The sequence below is a fragment of the Plecotus auritus genome (assembly GCF_963455305.1).
Source record: "Plecotus auritus genome assembly, chromosome: 6".
Lineage (NCBI taxonomy): Eukaryota > Metazoa > Chordata > Mammalia > Chiroptera > Vespertilionidae > Plecotus > Plecotus auritus.
The window spans coordinates 83,618,571-83,641,323 of NC_137773.1; the positions used below are offsets into that span (position 1 = coordinate 83,618,571).

At 49.7% G+C, this 22,753-nt stretch overlaps 1 protein-coding gene across 2 annotated transcripts in view; it reads right to left on the bottom strand.

Moving 5' to 3' along the window:
- Positions 1-7,214: 7,214 nt before the first annotated feature.
- The window catches only part of LMNB2 (lamin B2), a 29,463-nt gene continuing 13,924 nt past the window's right edge, over positions 7,215-22,753 (bottom strand). Inside the window, exons 3-12 of one of the 2 annotated variants that reach the window (XM_080672500.1) lie at positions 19,758-19,914; positions 19,415-19,540; positions 13,062-13,232; positions 12,789-12,914; positions 12,336-12,556; positions 11,694-11,979; positions 11,508-11,615; positions 10,793-10,912; positions 10,419-10,532; positions 7,215-9,857 (exon numbers count right to left, since the gene is read on the bottom strand). In XM_080672500.1, the coding sequence (XP_080528626.1) occupies positions 9,816-9,857; positions 10,419-10,532; positions 10,793-10,912; positions 11,508-11,615; positions 11,694-11,979; positions 12,336-12,556; positions 12,789-12,914; positions 13,062-13,232; positions 19,415-19,540; positions 19,758-19,914 (1,471 nt within the window). In that variant the 3' untranslated portion in view covers positions 7,215-9,815. Of the gene's footprint in view, positions 9,858-10,418; positions 10,533-10,792; positions 10,913-11,507; positions 11,980-12,335; positions 12,557-12,788; positions 12,915-13,061; positions 13,233-19,414; positions 19,541-19,757; positions 19,915-22,753 lie in introns of both variants that reach the window. The other variant, XM_080672499.1, reaches the window with a different exon arrangement.

Genomic DNA, 22,753 nt, shown 5'->3' on the forward strand with positions numbered 1-22,753 from the left:
GTGGCGTCAAGTGTACGGTGCTCGCCGCACGGGAGTGGAGCTCGGGAGAACCCTAGGCGCCTCAAGAGTTGGAGAACGCCGGCCTTGTGAAGAGCCCGCTAGAAAAACAATGCAGAAAACTACGGTAGCAGGTACTGCCAGGGAAGGTTAGGAAGTGGAGCCTGTCTGCACCTGCCAGTGGTACTTAATTAAAGTGTGTGTGGGTCTTAACCACTTGTTAACCGGAGAAAGAATATACATTATTTGGGGCCCAGGCATCATTGGCATGTGCCCTTTCATAGGCGGCCTCATTCCAGGAGCAGGTCCCACTGGCATCATCCCAGGAGGCGGAGGGCCCATTGGCATCATGGGAAGGCCCCATACGGGGTGCTGGTGTTATACCAAGGCGAGAAGGACCTGGGAGACTCGGGGGAGGTGGGATCATTGCCCCTGCAGGAGGAGCAGAGTGGAGTAGGAGGTACCCTTCCTTGCTGAAATGCTGCAGTCATTTTTTCAGTCGTGCTCTTGCATCCATTTCTGATAGTCGTCTTTCACATTCTCTGTTTCCTGCCACTGCAGGATGTCTTTCTCACAGACGGAGAGTCATGGGTGAGGTAGGCATGGCAGTAGTCACCATAAGACTTGGGCAACTCTGTTCCTTGTAACACCTCTTTTTTTGTCCTCTTTTCCCCCCCATTGACCCCTTATAGCCTGCGCCCATCCCCCGCCCCGCCTCAGGCCTTCACCACCCTATTGTCCATGTATTATGCATATATGCATACAAGTTCTTCAGTTGATTCCCCCCCCCACCTTCCCTCTGAGATACCACAGTCTGTTCCATGCTTCTATGTCTCAATTTTGTTCAATAGTTTATTTTGTTCATTAGATTCCACATATGAGAAAGATCGTGTGATACTTGATTTTTCTCTGACTGGCGTATTTCACTTAACATAATACTCTCTAGGCCCCTCCATGCTGTCTCAAAGGGTAAGAGATCCTTTTTACTGCTGCATAGTATTCCATGGTATAAATGTACCACAGCTTTTTTTTTTTAATTGATTTCAGAGAGGAAGGGAGAGGGAGAGAGAGACAGAAACATCAATGATGAGAGAGCATCATGGATTGGCTGCCTCTTGCACTCTCCCATTGGGGATTGAGCTTGCAACCTGGGTATGTGCCCTGACCACAGAATCGAACCATGACCTCTGGGTTCATAGGTCGATGCTCAATCACTGAGCCACCATGGCCAGGCTTACCACAGTTTTTTTATCCACTCATCTATCGATGGGCACTTGGGCTGTTTCTAGATCTTAGCTATTAAAAATTGTGCTGCAATGAATATAGGGATGCTTATGTCTTTTGAAATTAGTGTTGTTTTTTCCCTTTGGATAAATACCTCCAAGTAGAATTGCTGGATTGTGTGGCAGCTGTATTCTTAACTTTATATATATATATATATATTGATTTCAGGGTGAAAGAGAGAGGGAGAGAGAGAGATAGAAGCATCAATGATGAGAGAGAATCATTGATTGGCTGCCTCCTGCACACCCTCTACGGGGGATGGAGCCCACAACCCAGGCATGTGCCCTGACCAGGAATTGAACTGGGACCTCCTGGTTCCTAGGTTAATGCTCAACCACTGAGCAACACTGGCCAGGCTTTAACTTTTAATTTAATTTTTAACTTTATTGTTGAGTGTATTACAGATATCCCTCTTTTTTCCCCCCGTTGCCCCCCTCCACACAGTTCCTGCCCCACCCCAGGCCTTCACCACCCTATTGTCTGTGTCCATAGGTAATGCATATCCTATATAATAAAAGGTAATATGCAAATCGACCGAACGGTGGAATGACCGGTCGTTATGACACACATTGACCACCAGGGGGCAGACACTCAATGCAGGAGCTGCCCCCTGGTGGTCAGTGCATTCCCACAGAGGGAGCGCCGCTCAGCCAGAAGCCCTGAGCTGGACTCATGGCTGGAGAGCGCAGTGGTGGTGGTGGGAGCCACTCCCGCCTCTGTGGCAGCACTAAGGATGTCCAGCTGATGGCTTAGCCCAGGGGAGCGGGCCTAAGCCATTAGTTGGACATCCCCCAAGGGCTCCCCGACTGCAAGAGGGCGCAGGCCAGGCTGAGGGGAGTGCAAAAATTTCGTGCACTGGGCCTCTAGTAAGCATATAAGATCTTTGGTTAATCTCTTCCCACCTCCCCACCCCACCCCTTCCCTCTGAGATTCATGAGTCTGTTCTACGTCTCCATGCCTCTGATTCTTTTTATTAGATTTTTTATTAGTTTATTTTGATTTTTAGATTTGTTTTTAGATATGTGTTTATTGCCATTTTATTGTTTGTCTTTTTTATCTTTTTCTCCTCCCCCTCATCCTCCTCCTTTCTTCTTTCTTCTTCCTTCTTCTTCTCCCTCTTCTTAAAAAATACCCTTCAGCATTTCATATAATACTGGTTTGTTGGTGATGAACTCCTTTAGCTTTTTCTTATCTGTGAAGCTCTTTATCTGCCCTTCAATTCTGAATGATAGCTTTGCTGGGTAGAGTAATCTTGGTTGTAGGTCCTTGCTATTCATCACTGAGAATATTTCTTGCCACTCCCTTCTGGCCTGCATAGTTTCTGTTGAAAAATCAGCTGACAATCATATGGATGCTTCCTTGTAGGTAACTAACTACTTTTCTCTTGCTGCTTTTAATTTTCTCTTTGGCCCTAACTGGTTTGGCTTAGTGGATAGAGCATCGGCCTGTGGACTGAAGGGTCCTGGATTCGTTTCCGGTAAAGGGCATGTACCTTGGTTGCGAGCTCGATCCCCAGTATGGGGCATGCAGGAGGCAGCTGATTAATGATTCTCTCTCATCGATGTTTCTAACTCTTTCTCTCTCCCTTCCTCTCTGTAAAAATCAATAAAATATATGTAAAAAAAGAAAACATTGATAAAGAAAGCCGACAGGGACTGCTTTAAAAAAAATATATTCTCTGTCTTTTGCTCTTGGCATTTTAATTATGATGTGTCTTGGTGTGGTCCTCTTTGGATTCCTCTTGTTTGGGACTCTGTGCTTCCTGGACTTGTAAGTCTATTTCTTTCGCAGCGGTTGGCAGACGGCGGCTCGCGAGCCACATGCAGCTCTTTGGCCCCTTGAGTGTGGCTCTTCCATAAAATACCACGTGCGGGCGTGCACGTACAGTGCGATTGAAACTTCGTGGCCCATGCGCAGAAGTCGGTTTTCGGCCTGGGCAAGTCTATTTTGAAGAAGTGGCGTTAGAACACTCAAGGGGCCAAAGAGCAGCATGTGGCTTGCGAGCCGTGGTTTGCCGACCACTGAGGTAGGGGAAGTTTTCTGTCATTATTTCTTCAAATAGGTTTTCAATATCTTGCTCTCTCTCTTCTCCTTCTGGCACCCCCATAATGCAAATGTTGGTATGCTTGAAATTATCCCAGAGACTCCTTACACTATCTTCATATTTTTGTGTTCTTTTTTTTGCTTTTCTGATTGGGTGTTTTTTGCTTCCTCATGTTCCAAATCGTTGATTTGATTCTCGGAATCCTCTACTGTTGAATCCCTGTAAGCTGTTCTTTATTTCAGTTAGTGTATGTTTAATTTCCGACTGGTCTTTTTTCATGTCTTTGACATTCTCACTGAGATCCTCATTGAAAGTCTCATTAAGTCCCTTGAAGCTGTCATTAAGATCCTTGAGTAAACTTATAACCATTGTTTTGAACTCTGTATCCAGTAGCTTGCTTGCTTCCATGTCTTTCATTTGTGACATGTTTGTCTCCACATTTGGCTGCTTCCCTGTGTTTGTTTCTATGTATTAGGTAGAGCTGTTATGTCTCTTGGAGTTGGTAGTGGGCCTTGTGTAATAGGTGTACTGTAGGGCCCAGTGGCTCAGCCTCCCCAGTCACCTGAGTTGGGCACTATAGGTGTGCCCCTATGTGGGCTGTGTGCAGTCTTGGAGTTGAGCGTTGATTGGTGTTGGCGTCATTGGGAGGAATTGGCCTCCATTTCAGTTGGCTGTGAGGACCAGCTGTGTCTATAATGGAAGAGCTGCTGTGCAGGAGACATGTCCCCTGTGGAGCAGGACTTGCTTCAGTGGGGCTTGGTGCTCACTGAGTCTGCCCCTTGAGTGTGTCACTTGTGGATGTGCAGAGTTGTAATCTGAAGCTGTCTACTCGGTACAGTACACTGTCTCTGGGGTCTCCCTGGGGCCTCTTGGGAGGTGCAAAGTCAGCCACTGCCTGGGGCCACCTGGCAGGAGCTACAGAGAGATCGCAGATGCCTGCTATTTGTATTGGGTGAGGAAGTGCCCAGGCGAGGCCCAGATGTGAGGCAAGGCAGGCTGGTGCTAGTGCTGGGTATTGGGCCTTTTATTGATAGGTTTGGGGCATGCTGACTCCAGCTGCTGCTTGTTTAACACGTTAAGCGCCATGTCACTCACCAGTGACTGACAAAACAGGCTGGGCGTTTAACGTGCTAGCACAGCGTGAAGCCTGACCAGGCTAGGCCATTCATATGGAAAAGCAGCTACAAACAGCTTGGCTGGGACTGCAAATTGGGTTGGGTGGGGTCTCAGGGAATCACCAGGGCCAAGCGAACAGTGTGGGCCACACTGATGGAAACTCAGATATGGCCACCAGTCTGCTCTTTGACATGGGGGGGGGGGGGCGGGGGAGGGAGGGGAGGTCCCAGCATAGGAACAGTGAACCCTGTGGGCACCCTGTCTGGGAGGAAGCTGCCCCTGAGTTCCTGCCCCAATGCCAGACAATCCAATTCCTTCCCATACATCCCTGGACTTCCCCAAAGCCACAGCCTGGGGCTGGAGCTCAGAGGAATCATGACCGTGTAAGCTCATTTGTGGGCTTTTAAGAGGAACACCTGGGATTCCATCAGCCACAATCCCCACTGGTTTTTACAGTCCAAACTTATGGGGACTTACTCTTCCCAGCCCTGGGTTGGGGGGCTGGTTTGGGGCTGGGACCCTCTGCTTCTCAGTGGAGGCCTTGGAGATCTCCCTCCTGATTAAAAAAATGCCATACGTGGGTGTCAGCCCAGCCCTTAATCGCCTCCGCCCCTCCTATCAGCCTCTGTGCTTTCTTCTTTACTTTTCTAGTTGTAGGACTTCATTCAGGCAGATTTCAGGTGGTTCTGAATGATGGTTGTTCTGTATTTTAGTTGTAATTTTGATGTGGTTGTGGGAGGCAGTGAGTAACGGCATTTACCTACACTGCCATCTTCGTTTCTTCTGATTTTATTTTTCAGTTACAGTTGACAAAGTCAATATTAGTTTCAGGTGTCCTTTTTACCCAATCCCCCAACCCCCTCCCTTCTGGCAAACCCGTTTGTACTCTGTGAGTCTGCCTCCTTTGTCATAGATATATGGTCTGTATTAGGGATGATTTATTTCTGGGCTCTCTATTGATCTATATGTTTGTTTTTATGCCAGTACCATCCTGTTTCATTGTAGCTTTATTGTTTGATATCAGGGATCGTGATATCTCCCACTTCGTTCTTTCTCACGATTTCTTTGGATGTTTGGGGTCTTTTGTGATTCCATTTAAGTTTTAGGATTAGTTATTCTAATTCTTTGTATGTGTGCGTGTGTGTGTGCGTGTGTCCAAAGTAAATCTCATTAGTTTAGGAAACCAAACCCTTGGCAATAGCCCTCTCTCTGGCCAGTATCAGAACATCACAAGTCTGGTAAGTGGCCTGCAGGTTTCTCTGCCTACTTCAGCCTCACAGATGGACGCCATCATGGACGGACCAACTGAATATGCATAAAGTTTCCTCCTCCTGCTGTATTTCCCATTTCATTTGTTGTCCTCTTCAGGTTTGCTTGGTTCTTTCTTATACTTTCTCTTTGTTGAAATTCTCCCTAAATAATTCTCTAGTTTGGTGAGCATCATATGACTCTTTCTTTGAATTCTTTATCAGGCAAATTATTTCCATTTCCTTAAGATGTTTTCCTTGTTCCTTTGAAAGGTATTTTTTCTTTTCATTTTGTTTAACTGTGTATGAAGGTTTTTAAGAATTAGACAAGCCCTAGCTGGTTTGGCTCAGTGTATAGAGCATGGGCCTGCGGACTGAAAGGTCCCGGGTTCAATTCCAGTCAAGGGCACGTGCCTGGGTTTCGGGCTCGATCCCCAGTGGGGGGCGTGCAAAAGGCAGCCAATTAATGATTCTTTCTTATCATTGATGTTTCTCTCTCTCCCTCCCTCTCCCAAATCAATAAAAAAATAAAAATATAAAAAAGAATTAGACAAAATAGCCCTAGCCATTTGGCTCAATGAATAGAGTGTAGGCCTGTTGACTGAAGGGTCCCGGATTTGAATCTGGTCAAGGGCACGTGCCTTGGTTGCAGGCTCGATCCCTGGCCCTGGTTGGGGAGCATGCGGGAGACAACCAGTGGATGTTTCTCTCACGTTGATATTTCTTTGTCTTTCCCTCTCTCTAAAAATCAATGGAAAAATATCCTCCGGCGAGGATTAACAAAAAAGAAAGGAAGAAAAAAGAATTAGACAAAATAATGCTCTCTCCCAGTCATTGAAAAGTGTTCTGATGTAGTAGACTGTGTAGGCTGCGTGTGCCAGGGGTTTTGGCAAGTCAGTGGGAGGTGAGCTGGTGCCTAAGGATTGGCCCTGGGGTAGGGAGGCCAGGTGTGTGTAGTAATGGTGTGATCCCACTTACTCCCTTTGTTCAGGCCAAAACAGGCTCATGAAATATAAGACTGGAACAAACCCCTGGATTGAGCCATCTCTCCAGCCTTCTCTTCGTTTATCTCGTTGTACAGAAAGTGGCCTGTGTAGGTTATGGCTGTCAGGGGGTTTAGGAGCCTAGAAGGTACCTAAGCATCAGTCTCAGGTGGAGACCCGGGGCCCTGACGTCCCTTTGTTCAGAGGCAGAAGGATCTGGGCCATGTGGCTGGGAACCACTGCAGTGCTCCCCTGCGCCCTATGCAGGCGGAGGACACGAGCAGTGGTGCTCACCGCAGAGGGCTCCCAGCCTTCTGCTCATCTCTGCCTTGTCAGAAACCACTGGTCCAGCCCTCAGTTGTCCCAGGGATAATAACTTTTATGTGTCTTTGAGTTTGCTCCTGGGAGGGGTGAGGTCAGTGGGACCCTGCACTGCCCCATCCCGACACCCCTCTAGTGAGTCTTTCTGGGAAGAAGCCCATTGGCATTTTAGCAGTTGGGCTTCAGTAACCCAGCTTCAAAGCAAGCTCAGAGGCACAACTTAAAAGCAAAATGTTTATTGGAGTGTTGTACAAAAACGTTTCCAGTCAGAAAATGTATATTACAAAGCATTGGAGGGGAAAAAAAAGACCACACATTTGGCATGCACCTTCAAAACCAACAATACATCTGAAATGAAAGTGCAGACCCCACCCCCACCCCCACCCCGCAGTTCTGGAAGCCTACTCCACTGCTAGTTGTGCTGAGGCCCGGATCGGTCGGAAAACCTGGTGAGTAGCGCTGCTGGCCTGGAGGAAGGTTAGTCCTTCGGATATGCTCATATGAACACAACTGCAGGGTCTCCTGTCAGTCTCAGCTAGGAAACTAGCTGAGTGATCACGTCCTAGGTGGGTGCCCAGGCCTGGGCTCTGGACTCGGTGTGCTCTGGCAGACACCTCCCTGCATGCCGCCCCCTCACCCCTGCTGGGGGCCGGCCTGGTTTTTCTCTGGGACCAGTGCTGGGTTCAATCACATGACAAGGGCTCAGACAGAGGAATCACTTCTGCATCATTGTAAGTGGCTTAAAGCTAAGCTTGTTTAAGGACACATGCACTGTTTCCCAGGCCATGGCAAGCAATTTCACATTGCTTTCTGCCCCATGGTTCCAAACACTTCATTACTGATGAGTGTCACCCCGGGCCCAGATGACTCTCCCCTGTGGTGGCCTGGACCACTTCCCAGCTCCACCCAAGGCCTCTGCCAAGCACTAGGGGGGCCCTCTCCCTTTCTGTCCATGAGCTTGTAACAGAGAACGACTGTTGGCAAACCACAGACTCAAATTCAAAAATAGTTTTGATTTCCCTGATTCCCCAAAAATGTCACTGCCCCTTTTGTCTGGGGTGGGGGGAATGCATACAACCTTCAGCCTCAGGAGCCCTGCCAGCACTCCCAGGAAAAGTTCAGGTGGGGTACAGGGTGCTGCATTGCCAGGCTGGCAAGCTCTGTGGGGCCCACCAGACCCTTCTGTGAGTTGTCCTGGTGGCACACTTCCCTCCTAGGCCTGGGAACTTACGGTGGCCACGGGAAGGACCCAGATGTAAAGTGAGGGCTGTGGGTGAACTCTGAACACAACACATTTAGGTTGTCAGCCACTGGGGTTCCACTGGCATGGGCTCTGGTCTCCACCCCTCCTCACTATAAGCAATTCCCAAGGAAAGCCAGGCCTGGGGGTGTGCGCAGGGCAAATGGGCAGGTGTGCTTCTCCCAGCCAAGGGAACCACAGGGCCAGCCACTGGGGTGCTGAGACTGCCGCCCAGGCTCATAGCTGCCCTTTCTGAAGAAGTATGCCATCTGTGGGCTCAGAGCTCACTGGGACAGGCTCCCTGGGGGAGTGTCCCCATGACTCTGGCCTGAGCCATGGAAGCAGGATCGGCAATCTGAGTACTGACCAATGTAAAAAAATAAATATCCATTAAAAAAATAACTTCTGTGTATCTAGGTGGGGGCTGTAAACGGTAGGCTAATGCAGAGAGGGTCACTAGGCAGCCAGAAGCTAGCCTGTGACATGGAACCACCCTAAAGGGGTCAGCTGGCAGTGGCCTGAGTAACTATTTCCACAAGAGTTACAGATAGAAGCAAGAATAGTGATATATATGCAGAATACAGTGTGTCCACAAAAAATGTATACACTGTAATAGCTGATACTCAATTTTGAAAATGTGTTTTAATAAACACTGCCTTTATAATTATTCAAAGTGTGTATACATTTTTTGGGGTCACTATATATATATATATAGATGAAGGCGGGAGGCTGGCATTCAGCCCCGGCACAAGGTATATGTGGGGGGGCATCCAATGGCTCACCCTGAAGTCAGTGTCTTCGTGACAGGAGGGCACGAAGTGGTTACACGTGGACATGGTTCTAAAACCTGAGGCGTTTGCTGCTGAGGTTCACACTTGTCCCCTCACTTTACCTGGTTACCAGTATTGGGTTTAAAGTGTTCCTGTCCCCAGGTTTCCTTCCCTCCTGTCCTACTGGTCTTGTTCCAGAAATGCATGGGTTAGGCAGCCATAATAGGAACAAGGAGCCCCCCACCCAGCGGTGCCCTGATCGACACAGGTGGAAAACCCTGCCTGTCACCCAGCACCTTCAGAGCAGGAGTTACAATAACCCTAAAGCCAGGCAGACAGTAAAACCTGTGACTCCCGAGAGCTCCCACACCACGTTCTGGTGGGCAGAGCCACCAAACCCATCGTGGACACCCCTATCCCACCAGGCAGGAACCTGGATTCTGATTTTGGTTTTTAAAAGCTTAATACAAAGGACAACTACTGAATTCCTGCAGCTTCTCTGCCATCCCGTTAGACTGAGGAGGGAGGGGCAGTACACGGGCCCCTCCAGCCTCCAAGACCAAACCCATCAGCCATTAGGTTCCTGGGCCTGGAGTTCAACCCACGGGGAATGGGCACTGAAAGACCCCTGGACAGTGGTTGGAGGGAGGGTCCATAGAAACCCACTGATAGAACAGACAGAGACCCACCCCACATTCTGGCAGTTTGCTTAAAAATTCTCTAGAAATGTATGAAGGACGGAAGAAAGCCAGTGATATAAAAATAGTCTTCAGTGGCTCTGGGGAAAGAAAGATGTGATGAGGCGTGTTCCATTCACATCACGCGGCAGCCTCTGGAGGTGGTCCTCGGGTCCCCCTGGAGGGAAGGACAGCAGCAGTCACGTGGGGCTGGTGGCCCCCAACTCCACCATGGAGGGGCTGGGCCAGCCCAGGGACTGAGCCACCTCAGGAAGAGCAGCCCCCAAAAGGATGACAGGGCTAATGGCATCAGCCACAACTGTCCCTGTTCCAGAACCTTCCATGTTTCCCTTACTTCTGTTCTCAGCTACCTAACACATCACAATTTTGTCTCAAACACCGAAGTTCCACAGCCTAATCTAAGACGGTGTGGTGCTAGGCTCTCCATCTTCTCCCCAAAGGCCATTATTTAAGGCACCATTCTCTGACCAAAATCATGGTGCCAGAGAGCATTCTCTAAGACCACGAGAGCAGAACCAGTGGTGCCACCTAGAGAGGCAATCCACTTTCAACACCCCACTCCCAGGGGTCCCTGGACTAGTACCCCGAGGTCCACAAAACAAGCAAGACCTAGAGGCAAGGAATGCTGCCCCCATGGCCGTCTCTAGCTACAAATTGCAGGGCCCAGCAATGCATGTGTATGCATGTGTGCGCCCGAGTGAGCCCCCTGGGGCCCTACCTGCTGATGGAAAAGATCCTCCTCGCCAAATTCGGCTCCCTCCTCTTCTCCCTCCTCCCCGTTCTCGGTCTCCCGCACCACCGAGGACTGTTTCACCGTTCTGATGGCCACTTCCTGTGTAAGACAAGAGCCATGGCCACCCAACCCCTCAGGTGCAGGGCCCAGCCGACATTGGTGGCAGTTAACATGCTTGTTCAGGGTGTCACCACACTGCAGAGTGCCATCTGGGGACCAGGCCCAGGGCTGCCTTCACTGGCCTAGGCTCCACCCCAGGGCTCCTTCCTGCACTGGCTGGTGGTGTGGTGTGAGGTGGATAGGGGAGACACAAGGACTGAGGCAGAGGAACCCCCACATCCCAAGTCCCAAATACCCACCTCCCCATCGGCGTTGACAAGGACAGTCCGGAAGCTCTCGCCTGTGCCCCAGCTGTTCTGACTCTTCCACACAAGTGTCGATGGGGGGCTGTGGGCCACCCCTGCACCAGCTGCCCACACCTGGAGACACACAGGAGGGCCTCCCTGTCAATGTTGGCTCTGGTCCCGGTTCATGTGCTATTAGCCAGTCCCTTATCAGAGCCCCCCTTAGATGCACCAGGTGTTTAATCCTTCCAGCCTTACTGGGTCCTACCCAGAAATGATCACTAAGGTATGGAAGAAGAAACTGAAGTTCATAGTGGCCAAGGACACTCATCTTGGCAAACAGGATGAGCTGGGATCTGAAGCCTGTTAGCTCCAAGGCCCATGCCCATGACTATTAGTTACATCTCTTGCCAATTCCCACTGGCCCAGATAGCCCGGACTGACCCACCTCCACCATGGGAACCTGGAATGACAATTAGGCATTCCAAAGGGCTCTAGGGAGGGCCCAGTGGAACAATGCCGGCACACACGTGATTTGTGACAGCAGGCAGCTTTTCTCAAAACCGGATACTCAACCACGACTCCATCCCCCAAGCCAGGTCCTGCTTCTCCAGCCCCAATCACACATTCTGTCACCTGTGTGGTTGCTGCCATCTCCCTCCCACTGGTGGCCACTCCTATCCCCGCAACTCCCTCCACTCAGTCCACCTGCCCTTCCAAAGCCACCTACCGTGACAGTCTGGCCAGCCCGAAGCACATACTTGGGTGTAAACTTGTAGGCAATCTCCGCCCCTTCTAGGACCTGCCTCTTGATCCTCCAGTTCCCCAGAGACTGGTCCTGCAAAGGGGAATGGCCTGAAACACAGCCCAGACCCAACTGGGGAGAACCCTCCACCCCAGCAGCAAGGCTCCTTACCTTGTCCGAGCTGTTCTTCAGCTGCACAAACTTGCCCTCCAGGTCAATCTCCTCAATGCTAACGCTGCCCGAGGCTGAGGCCTGCTGGGCCAGGTGGAAACTGCTGCTGCTGCTGCTGCTGCCGCCCGAGCTGATGCCACTGGAGCCTGTGCCCGGTGGCTCCTCTGTCTCTAGCCGCCTCCGCTTGCTGCGGCCAGAGCGTCCCATCATGGACACACTGCTGCCGCTGCTCGAGGTGGCCCTTGAGATGGTGACCCGTGACGATGGGCTGGGGGAAAGCTTCAGCCTGGGGGAAGGGGCACAGGGTGACTGGTGGTGGCAGCAAGAGCCTGTTGGCTTAAGGTCAGACCAGAACAGCCCAGACAGTGCTAAGTAGGCAGACTCACTCAGCAGTCCATCCTGACCGGCCCCAGGCTGGCCTCTCCTCCTTACACCTCCCTAGCCTCTCCTCCTTATACCTCCCTAAAAACCCTACCCTCCACCTCCCACCCTCTCCCTTCCTGGACCCATCCCTCATGCCACCTGATCTCTCCTCCTAGCCAGCAACCTCTTGCCTCCCCCTTCCCCCACCTCTCCTCACTACCTCTTGCCTCCCCCTTCCCCCACCTCTCCTCACTACCTCTTGCCTCCCCCTTCCCCCACCTCTCCTCCTCGCCCTCCAGCAGCTTGCGGTAGGCACTGATCTCCATGTCCAGAGCCAGCTTGACGTCCAACAGCTCCTGGTACTCGGCCAGCTGCTGCTGCATCATATCTCGCATTTCTGTCATCTCCAGCTCCTTAGCGTCCAGCATCTTCCGGAACCTGTCACGTTCCCCAGCCATGGCCTCCTCTAGCTCCCGGATCCGGTCCTCAGCTGCACTAGCCTGGGGAGGGGTCCGAGGGCCAGGTCAGGGCGGCCTGTGTGGGTCATAAGAAACCCACCTGGCTCCAAGCCAGACACCAGGCCTGGTGGGGGGCCAGCAGCTGGGAGCCTCACTCAGGGATGGGACAGGAATGGCCGGGTGCTTGACCTTCAAGGTTGCATCTACTACCCTAGCGGGAGGAAGAACTGCTGGGGTTGTGGGGCAGGGGCAGGCAGGAACTCCCGTGAGTCACCTGCTTCTGGAGGCTGGAGAGCTGGTAGCTGAGGGACTCAACTCGCATGCGTGCTTCCTTCAGCTCCTCACGGGCAGCGCTGGCGGCCTTATCATTCTGGTCAGAGCACAGCTTGGCATTGTCCAGCTGAGGAGACAGAAGCAGGAAGATGAGGCATTGGGCATGGGGCAAGAGGGGCCACCTGCACTTTCCCCTGTCCTGTTCCCCCTCCCTGTCCTGTCCATACCATCTATCCCATCCCACCTGCCGTCTCCGGCCCCCTCCCCCCAGCACCTTGGCCTGGTAGGCCTGCTCCAGCTCCAGCTTGTAGAGCCGCACTTGCTCGTCGTGCTGGCCTCGCAGCTCCTCCAGGGCCTGTGCCATCCTGAAGTCGTACTCCTGCTGCTGGCCGCTGTCCACCTCCACCAGGTGCCGCTCATGCTGCCGGCGTGTCTCCCGCACCTCCTGGGGACAGAGCACGCTGACGCACTGAGGCCGGTAGCAGGGCTGGTGGGCCGGGGAGTAACACCCCCAGCCCTGCCACCAACCCATCCTGCTCACCAGTGTCTTCCACCCAAGTGTCAGGTGTAAGCGAGGGCTCAAAACTGTGCAAAAAGGGAACCTCTGAGGAGTCACCCTGGTTTCACAAATTATTAATGAATATACATTTCACAATCACCAGAGAGGACACAGCCCAAACGTCCTTCTAATGATGAATGGACAAACACAATGTGGTTTATCCACACAGCGGAGTATTACTCAACCATGAAAAGGAACAAAGCACTGACACTCGCTACAACATGGATGGTCCTTGAAAACATGATGTCCAATGAAAGAAGCCAGACACAAAAGGCCGCACAGTGTGTGAGTCCATTTATGTGAACTGTCCAGAACAGGCACATCCATAGATAGGAAGTAGGGGGTTTGGGAGAAACTGCTAATGGGTGCCGGGCTTCTTTCTGGGGTGATGAAATGTTCTAGAATTAGAGGTGATGGTCCCTCAACCTTGTTAAATATACTAAAAACCACTTTAAATTGTACACTTTGAAAGCTTTATGACATGGGAATATTTCAATGAAGTTATCCTATCTAATAAAGAGGGCATATGCTAATTGACTGCCATGCCCTCAAAGATGGTGGAGCCCACAGCCACAAGGTGGCGGCGCCCAGTCCCCTCAGCCCCTCCCGGGCGCCTGCCTCCGGAGTTCCCCAGTCCCCTCAGCCCCCCAGCCACCTAGGGCTGGCCCGAGGCACAGGCAAGGCTTGGATGTCAGCTGCCCAGCCGCCCAGGGCTTACACTGCTGGCAGTGGCAGCAGCAGAGGTGTGATGGGGGCATCGCCTTCCCCTGATCACCGGATTGCCTCCCGCCCCTGAGGGCTCCTGGACTGTGAGAGGGGGTAGGCCGGGCTGAGGGACCACCCCCCCCCACCTCCAGTGCATGAATTTTCATGCACCAGGCCTCTAGTTAAAAAAGATATTTCTGACCAAGTCTGTCCCAGGTGCCCAGGGCCTGAGACATCTGGCCATCATGACAGTGACAGTTGAATAAACCAGCAGGTGGAAGTCCAAACCACAAGTGCCACCAATGTAGCTGCCCCAGGCCCACAGTGGGGCCAAGTGCAGGTGGGGGGCAGGCTAGGGGGCTCCAGAGGAAAAGGATCCTCTCCCACTCAATGCCAGCTCAGAAACCAGTCGCTGTCAATGTGTCATCGGTTTGTAAGTACAACAGGAGTATCACCCTGGGAAGCCAATCACGTTCCTGTGGAACCCACGACAGCACACCCACCTTCACCACGCGCCCCACAGCTTCTTGCCAGGTCCCTCTTGCACTGCCCTGCGCACAACCCCTCACTGCACCCCTATGGGTTCCCTTCATAGTCCACTTCGTGGGTTCCCTTCATAGTCCACTCCCCCAGGAGCTCATCACAGCCCATCTCAGGGACCCCCTTCCACGGTGTCCTCCCATCACCCCACATGGGCCTCTTCATTGGTCCCTGGTAGACTTGGGTACCTTCATGGGTCCCCCTTCAGCTCTCCTCCTGGCCTTCTCCCTGACTCCCCTGGAGGCCCTGGCTGTCATGGGGCCTGGCTGGAGCCACAGACCACTTCTCAGCTGCATGTGTGCCCTCCTGCCAGCAGCTCTTCCCGGCCCAGGAACTGCCCACTGCCCGGCTGTAAGGTTCCATCTGGGCCATGGCAGCACAATGGGCCCTGTGATGACAATGTGGGAGGGCCCCCTCCCAGAGGACACAGAACCCTAGCTCTAACTGTGGGGCCCTCATCCCCTCCCAGCCAGGCCTGGCTATGCCAGGGAGCCAAGGCACAGGCATTAGGAAGTTGGGGATGAGGGTTGACCAGACCCAAGAACAGAGGGGAGTGCAGGGCCCCACCCTGCCCTTTGATGGGGAGGGACTGGAGTGGACTGAATGGTGGCCCCATAAAGGTATACCTGCACCCTGGCCAGTGTGGCTCCCTTGGTTGGAGCATCATCCCGTATACCCGTGGTCGGCAAACTGTGGCTCGAGAGCCACATGCGGCTCTTTGGCCCCTTGAGTGTGGCTCTTCCACAAAATACCACGGCCTGGGCGAGTCTATTTTGAAGAAGTGGCGTTAGAAGAAGTTTAAAAAATTTGGCTCTCAAAAGAAATTTCAATCGTACTGTTGATATTTGGCTCTGTTGACTAATGAGTTTGCCGACCACTGCCGTATACCAAAGGGTGGCAGGTTCAATCCCCGATTTGGACATGTGCAGGAGGCAACTGATCAATCTCAATCTATGATTCTCTCTACCCCTCTCTCTGTAAAAAAAAAAAAAAAAGGAAAAAAGGTATAGCCATATCCTAATCTCCAGAACCTGAGTGTGACCTTAATTTAAAAAGAAAAAAGACTTTGCAGATATAATTAAGTTATGGGTCTCAAGGTAAGATCACCCTGGATTATCCAGGTGGGCCCTAAACCCAATGACAAGTGTCCTTTTTTTAAAAATCCTCAGCCAAGGATATTTTTTCCATTGATTTTAAGACAGGCGGGGGCGGGATGGGGGTGGGGGGGGGAAGAAACATTGACATGAGAGAGACACATCAATTAGTTGACTCCCGAATGTGCCCTGACTGGGGTCGGGGATCAAATCCATAACCCAGGTACATGCCCTTGACTGGGAATCAAACTCGAGACCCTTCAGTCTGTGGGCTGACGCTCCAACCATTGAGAAACCCAGCCAGGGCAAGTGTCCATCTTAAGAGACATCTCTGGCCCTGCCAGTTTTGCTAAGTGGTTAAAGCGTCGGCCTACAGACCAAAGGGTCACTCGTGGTTCAATCCCTGGTCAAGGGCATGTCCCTCAGTTGCAGGTTCAATACCCCTGGCCGTGGTTGGGGCAGGGAGGCAAACAATCCTCACCCCCCGCCACTTCCCTCCCTTCTAGTCTCTCAAAATCGATGAAAAAAATATCCTTAGTGAGGATTAAAAAAACAAAACAAGGAGGCAGCACTGGAAACCTATAGGCCCGGAGCACCACCTGACCCAAGACAGAGGGGATGCCCACCACCTTGGGGTATATGGGGCATTTTCCATGACCCAGGTGACACTGCCTCACCCAGATCCTGGAATTGCCCTCATGCAGGTGAGAGGAAAACAAACTGGCACTATTGAACCTCCTGCTGGAAAGGAAAAGAAAACCTCTACTTATGAACCTGCTGAACTGTTAAAAGCAAAACTAAACAAGAGTCCACTGTCTCAAATGCATAGGCAGAGAAACAATCCATCAGGTACCATGAATAACCAAGGGTATCACACTCCCCAACTTCAAACTATATTAAAAAGCCACATATGGCCCTAGCTGGTTTGGCTCAATGGAGTGTCGGCCTGTGAACCAAAGGGTCCCAGGTTTGATCCAGTCAAGGGCACATACCTTGGTTGCAGGCTCCTCCCCGGCCCTGGCCCTGGCCGGCGCTTGTGCAGGAGGCAACCAATCGATGTGTTTCTCTCACACTGATGTTTCTGTCTTTCCCTCTCTCTTCCACTCTCCCTAAAAATTAATAGGAAAATATCCTCAGGTGAGGATTAACAAAACAACAATAAAAAGCCACAATATGGCCTGGCTAAGTGGTTGAGCGTTGACCTATGAACCAGGAGGTCACGGTTAGATTCCTGGTCAGAGCACATGCCGGGATTATGGGCTTGATCACTAGTATGGGGCATGCAGGAGGCAGCAGATCAATGATTCTCTCTCATCATTGGTGTTTCTATCTCTCTCTCCCTCTCCCTTCCTCTCTGAAATCAATAAAATAAAAAGCCATAATAGTCTGAACAGTACCCTACTGGTAGAAAGACACATAGACCAATGTGACAGAATTGAGAGTCCAGAAATAAACCCTCATATGGACAACTAATTTTCAATAAAGGAACCCAAAACATACAATGTTGTCTGAGAAAAGGAAGTTTCTTCAATAAATGGTGCTGGGAAAACTGGACAGCCACATGCAAAAGAGTGAAACTAGACTGCTGACACCACACACAGAAATTAACCCAAATTAGATTCAAGTCTTAAGTGTAAGACCTGAAACAATAAAATACAAGGCAACCAGCCCTACCAGTTTGGGTCAGTGGTTAGAGCGTTGGCCCTCCAACTGAAGGGTTGCGGGTTTGGTTCCAGTCAAGGGCATGTACCTGGGTTACAGGCTTGATCCCTGGTCCCAGTTGGGGCACCTGTGGGAGGCAACCAATCGATGTGTCTCTTTCATATCAATGTTTCTCTGTCTCTCGCCCTCCTTTCCACTCCCTCTGAAAAATCAATGGAAAAAATATCCTCGGGTGAAGATTAACAACAAAAACAACCAACCAACCAAATGGGAAAAGATATTTGCAAACAATACCGCAGATAAGAGGCTAATTAATACCCAACATATATAAAGAACTTACTTATACATCTCAACAATTAAAACAAAAACAATCCTATTAAACAATGAGCAGAGGACCTTTTCCTAAGATGACACACCAGTGGCCAATGGACATATGAAAAGATGCTCAATGTCATGTCTCAGTAATCATCAGAAAACTGCAAATTAAAACCCAATCACAATGAGATCTCACCTCACACCTATCAGAACGGCTATCATCAATGAATCAGCAAACAAGTGTTGACAAAAGGGAACTCCTGTTCTGTTGTACTGTTGGTAGGATTATAAATTGGTGTAGCCACTATGGAAAACAGTATGGAGGTGCCTTAAAAATCAAAAATAGAACCACCTTATGACACAGCAAATCCTCTTCTGATTATTTACCCGAAAAAAAAACACAAAATACTAATTCGAAAAGATAGATGCACCCTTATGTTCATTGCTATATTATTTACAATAGTCAAGCTATGGAAGCAACCTAAGTGTCCACTGATAGCTGATTAGATAAAGACGGGGTACATACATACAATGGAATATTACTCAGCCATAAAAAAGAATAAAATCTTGCCATTTGCGACAACATGGATGGACCTACAAGGTATCCTGCAACATGAAATAAGTTGGAGAAATAAGAGAGAAAGAAAAATACCGTATGATTTCACTTATGTGTGGAATCTAAAGAACAAAACAAACAAAATAAAATGGAAACAGACCCATAAATGCAAAAAACAAGCTGATGGCTACTAAAGGCACTAAAGGGGAGAAAGGGATGGGAACTGGAAAATAAATGGAAAAATCATAAATCTGGTAAGCAATTAATATAAAAGAAGTAATGGATCAGCACTGCTCAATATATTATTCAAAACTGGTCATCATGTCATCTTTCAGCACACTTGCTTTTAGTTTGTCCACCTGGATAAAGAAACACAAAAAACACTGCTATTCATTCCCTGGTTATGTTGACCACTGAGGTCTATCTAACAACTACCTTCTGCACATCTGATTGGTCCAGCCATGCAGGGAGTTCATCTGTGACATTGAAGTGGGTGGGAAACCTGCAGGGCACTTATAAGACTTGTTGTTTTGTAATACTGGCCAGAGAGAGGGCAATCTCAAAGGGCTTGGTTTCCTAAATTTTTCTGATAAGAATGATCTTGGCATACACGCGGGCGCGCGCACACACACACACACACACACACAGAATTAGAACAACTAATCCTAAAACTTATATGAAACCAGAATAGACGCCAAGTAACCCTGGCTGGCATGGCTCAGTTGGCTGAGCATTGTACCATAAACTGAGAGGTCACCAGTTCAATTCCCAGTCAGGCACATACCCATATTTTGGGTTCTATTCCCTATCAGGGTGCGTGCAGGAGGCAACTGATCAATGTTTCTCTCTAAAATCAATAAAAACATGTTGTTGTTTTTTAAAAAGGACACCAAATAGCCAAAGAAATTTTGAGAAAGAACAAAGTGGGAGGTATCATGTGCCCTGATATCAAACCATACTATAAAGCTACAATAATCAAAACGGCATAGTATGGGCATAAAAACAGACACACAGATCAAGGAAACAGAACAGAAAACCCAGAAATAATCCTCACTGTGTTAATTGATCTACAAAGGAGGCAAGGATATACAATGGGGTACAGACTGGCTCTTCAACAAGTGGTGCTGGGAAAACTGGAGAGACACATGCAAAAAAATGAAGGTGGACCACATTCTGACAGTAGAGACAAAGCTCACCTCCTCGAAGACGCTCTTGCGGAAGTCGAGCTCCTCCTGTAGGCTCTGACAGCGGTTCTCCAGGTCCACGCGCATCAGCGTCTCCTTCTCCAGCTGCTTCTTGGCCACTGAATGACCGTCCTCTGCCTGGGAGACACAGGACAAGAAGCTGAGGTGACAGCCTGTCTGCTGCCCTTGTGCCCTGGCTGTCTCTTTGTTGCACTCGTCTGGCTCCTCGTGCCCAGGGATGTCTTTAAATATACAAACTCACACCTGCGTGAAGTTCCTTGGCCACCCCAGGACCCTCACATGCCCACCACCTCGAGGCCTCTTGTCTCCAGACTAGGGTCTGTCCCGGGCCTACCTTGGCCAGCTGGGCCCGAAGCTCGGCCACATCACTCTCGAGGCTGCGCTTATCACTGAGGGCAGCAGCCAGCTCTGCCTCACTCCGGTGGAACAGGGACTCCAGTTCCTTCACACGGCCCTGGGCCACCGTGAGCTCACCATCCCTCTTCTTGGAGCTGAAAGTCAAGAGCAGAGGTTAGCTGGGAGGATTGAGCAGCTATGCAGTGGGGCCCAGGGAGGGCCTAAACAGCCGTGGGCAAACTACGGCCCGCGGGCCGGATCCGGCCCATTCGGCTGTTCTATCCGGCCCCCGGAGCCGAAAGAGCGGAGGGTTCTCTTGCTCTCCCCTCCACTCCTTCACCAGCAGCAGTGTTAACATGGCAACATCGGGAAACACGGCCGCAGCTCCTTCTTCTGAGTGGGCGGATTTATATCCGCCCATTCAGTAGAAGGAACAACCTCTCAGTCTTCCAGAGGCTCCTTGTAATGCCCGCGGAAGCGTCCCCCGACATCACCCTGGGAATGCGTAGACACGTTATCGTGGTGATGTAGGGAGACACGCCCCTGGAGAGCACAGTATCAGAGCATTAGCTAAAAAGGAGACCAACAACACTGTTCCCACTGAAGTTGATGTTTTAAAGACCAAAAACCTTTCAACCCAGTCTACATTGCCATCTACATCTACGTCCCGGGCATAATTTGGAAGTTGCACTAAAGAAAATGTTTAATTTACTGTTTACACATTTTGTTCTTTTCTATTTGTTTTAGTTTTAAATTATTTTATTATATTTAAGTTTAATTTGAAAGGCTTTTGTACCTTTCCTTTGTTAGGCAATTTTATTTTGCCTTTGCCATCTTCAATATAAGGTATGTTATTGTGCTATGATTCCTCCAATTTTTGAAGTTTCAAATTATAATAATTAGTGTTTATATTCTTCTTGTTAAAATGTTTGAAATGAATAAAACTATTGAAATAAAAATAAAAAAAGACTGTACCCTTTTATGTAATGATGTTTACTTTGAATTTATATTAGTTCACACAAACACTCCATCCATGCTTTTGTTCCGACCCTCCGGTCCAGTTTAAGAACCCATTGTGGACCTCGAGTCAAAAAGTTTGCCCACCCCTGGCCTAAGACAAAATTCACTTCTGCTTGAGCCAAGGGCCCTTTTGCTCTTGGGACTTGACCCATCCCCCACTTTCTGGTAAGGGAGCCTCACTTGTGGGCATAAAAAGTGACCCTTCCTGAAACCTGCCCCGCACCATCAGGACTCTTTTCACCTACAAATACAAGTGTTCAAAAAACCCTCAAGGCATGGGTTTTCATGTCCTTTTCTGAGATTTTTAATTGTGAAAAGGATCACTTAGGAGAGAACGCTAATGTGTAATTTATTAAAGTTATAAATTAAAAGCCTGGCCTTTGAAAGTTGACCTGCGTAAACTTTAGTTATTTCACACAGGATCACCTGGTATTCTAATAGACAATTATTTCCAATATTAAATATTTAAGATGTCAAATGGATTCTTAAATATACAACTATTAATAGCATGAACTTTAGACTCCTATACATTTCTGAATGTAATTCTTCATTTTCTTGGGGTTGAAAGCTTAGCCACCTATTTCCCAACTTACTGGGCCATCTCAGCAATTGTAGGGACACTAAGGGTCTCCCCTCAGTACTGGGGACATGAGGGCTGGGTCATTCTGTGGGGCTGTCCTGTGCACTGTGGGAGGTTGAGCAGCATCCCTGGCCCCCACCCCTTGTGAGGACCACTAATATCTCCAGGCATCACCCAGCTCTTTGGGGGCAGTCACCCTGCATGAAAACCACTGGGGACACTGCATAAGCTCATGTGAACTGGGGTGGCAGAGAGATCAGAGACTTCAATGTGGAGAACGCTGTCCTCACACCAGAGTTGCATGTGGAAACAGCCCTGCTCACACGAAGCAGAGACAGAGAAATATGCTGCCTATTAGACGTGAACCTGTTTTAAGGACAGATGAACCCTAACCGGTTTGGCTCAGTGGATAGAGCGTCGGCCTCTGGACTGAAAGGTCCCAGGTTCGATTCTGGTCAAGGGCATGTACCTTGGTTGCGGGCACATCCCGTGTGGGGTGTGCAGGAGGCAGCTGATGGATGTTTCTCTCTCATCGATGTTTCTAACTCTCTATCCCTCTCCCTTCCTCTCTGTAAAAAAGCAATAAAATATATTTTTAAAAAAAGAGAGAGATGAAGCAGGGAAGGGAGGTAGGGACTGAGCATGTGCCGGATGGGAGCTGCACCTTTACGTGGACTACCAGGTGCAGTAGTTCCAGCACAAGAGTGTTCAGGCCCAGCAAGTTCAAGATTAGCAACTCGAACTTGTGGCAGCTCTCCCAGGCTTGTGCACCTGTTTCTTAAGAGCTTTAAGGTGTTCAAGCAAATGCCTTATCTGTGTAACCATAATTCCAGAAGGATTATGTGAGAGTAACTGGCCTACTTGTTGGGTCCTCCACACGGCGACCCGCAATTCTACCATCATAGGGATTTGGTGATTAATTTGTCAGGAACAGAAAAGCACTGGAGCCCGGCCAGTGTGGCTCAGTGGTTGAGCATTGACCTATGAACCAGGAGGTCACGGTTCTATTCCTGGTCAGGGTACATGACTGGGTCTTGGGCTAGATCCCCAGTGGGCATGCAGGAGGTAGCCGATCAATGATTCTCTCTCTTCATTGATGTTTCTATCTTTCCCTTCCTCTCTGAAATAAAAAATATATATATTTAAAAAAAAAAAAAGAAGAGCCAGAACCGGTTTGGCTCAGTGGATAGAGCGTCAGCCTGCGGACTGAAGGGTCCCGGGTTCGATTCCGGTCAAGGGCATGTGCCTTGGTTGCGGGCACATCCCCAGTGGGAGGTGTGCAGGAGGCAGCTGATCGGTGTTTCTCTCTCATCGATGTTTCTAGCTCTCTATCCCTCTTCCTTCCTCTCTGTAAAAAATCAATAAAATATATTTTAAAAAAAATAAAAAATAAA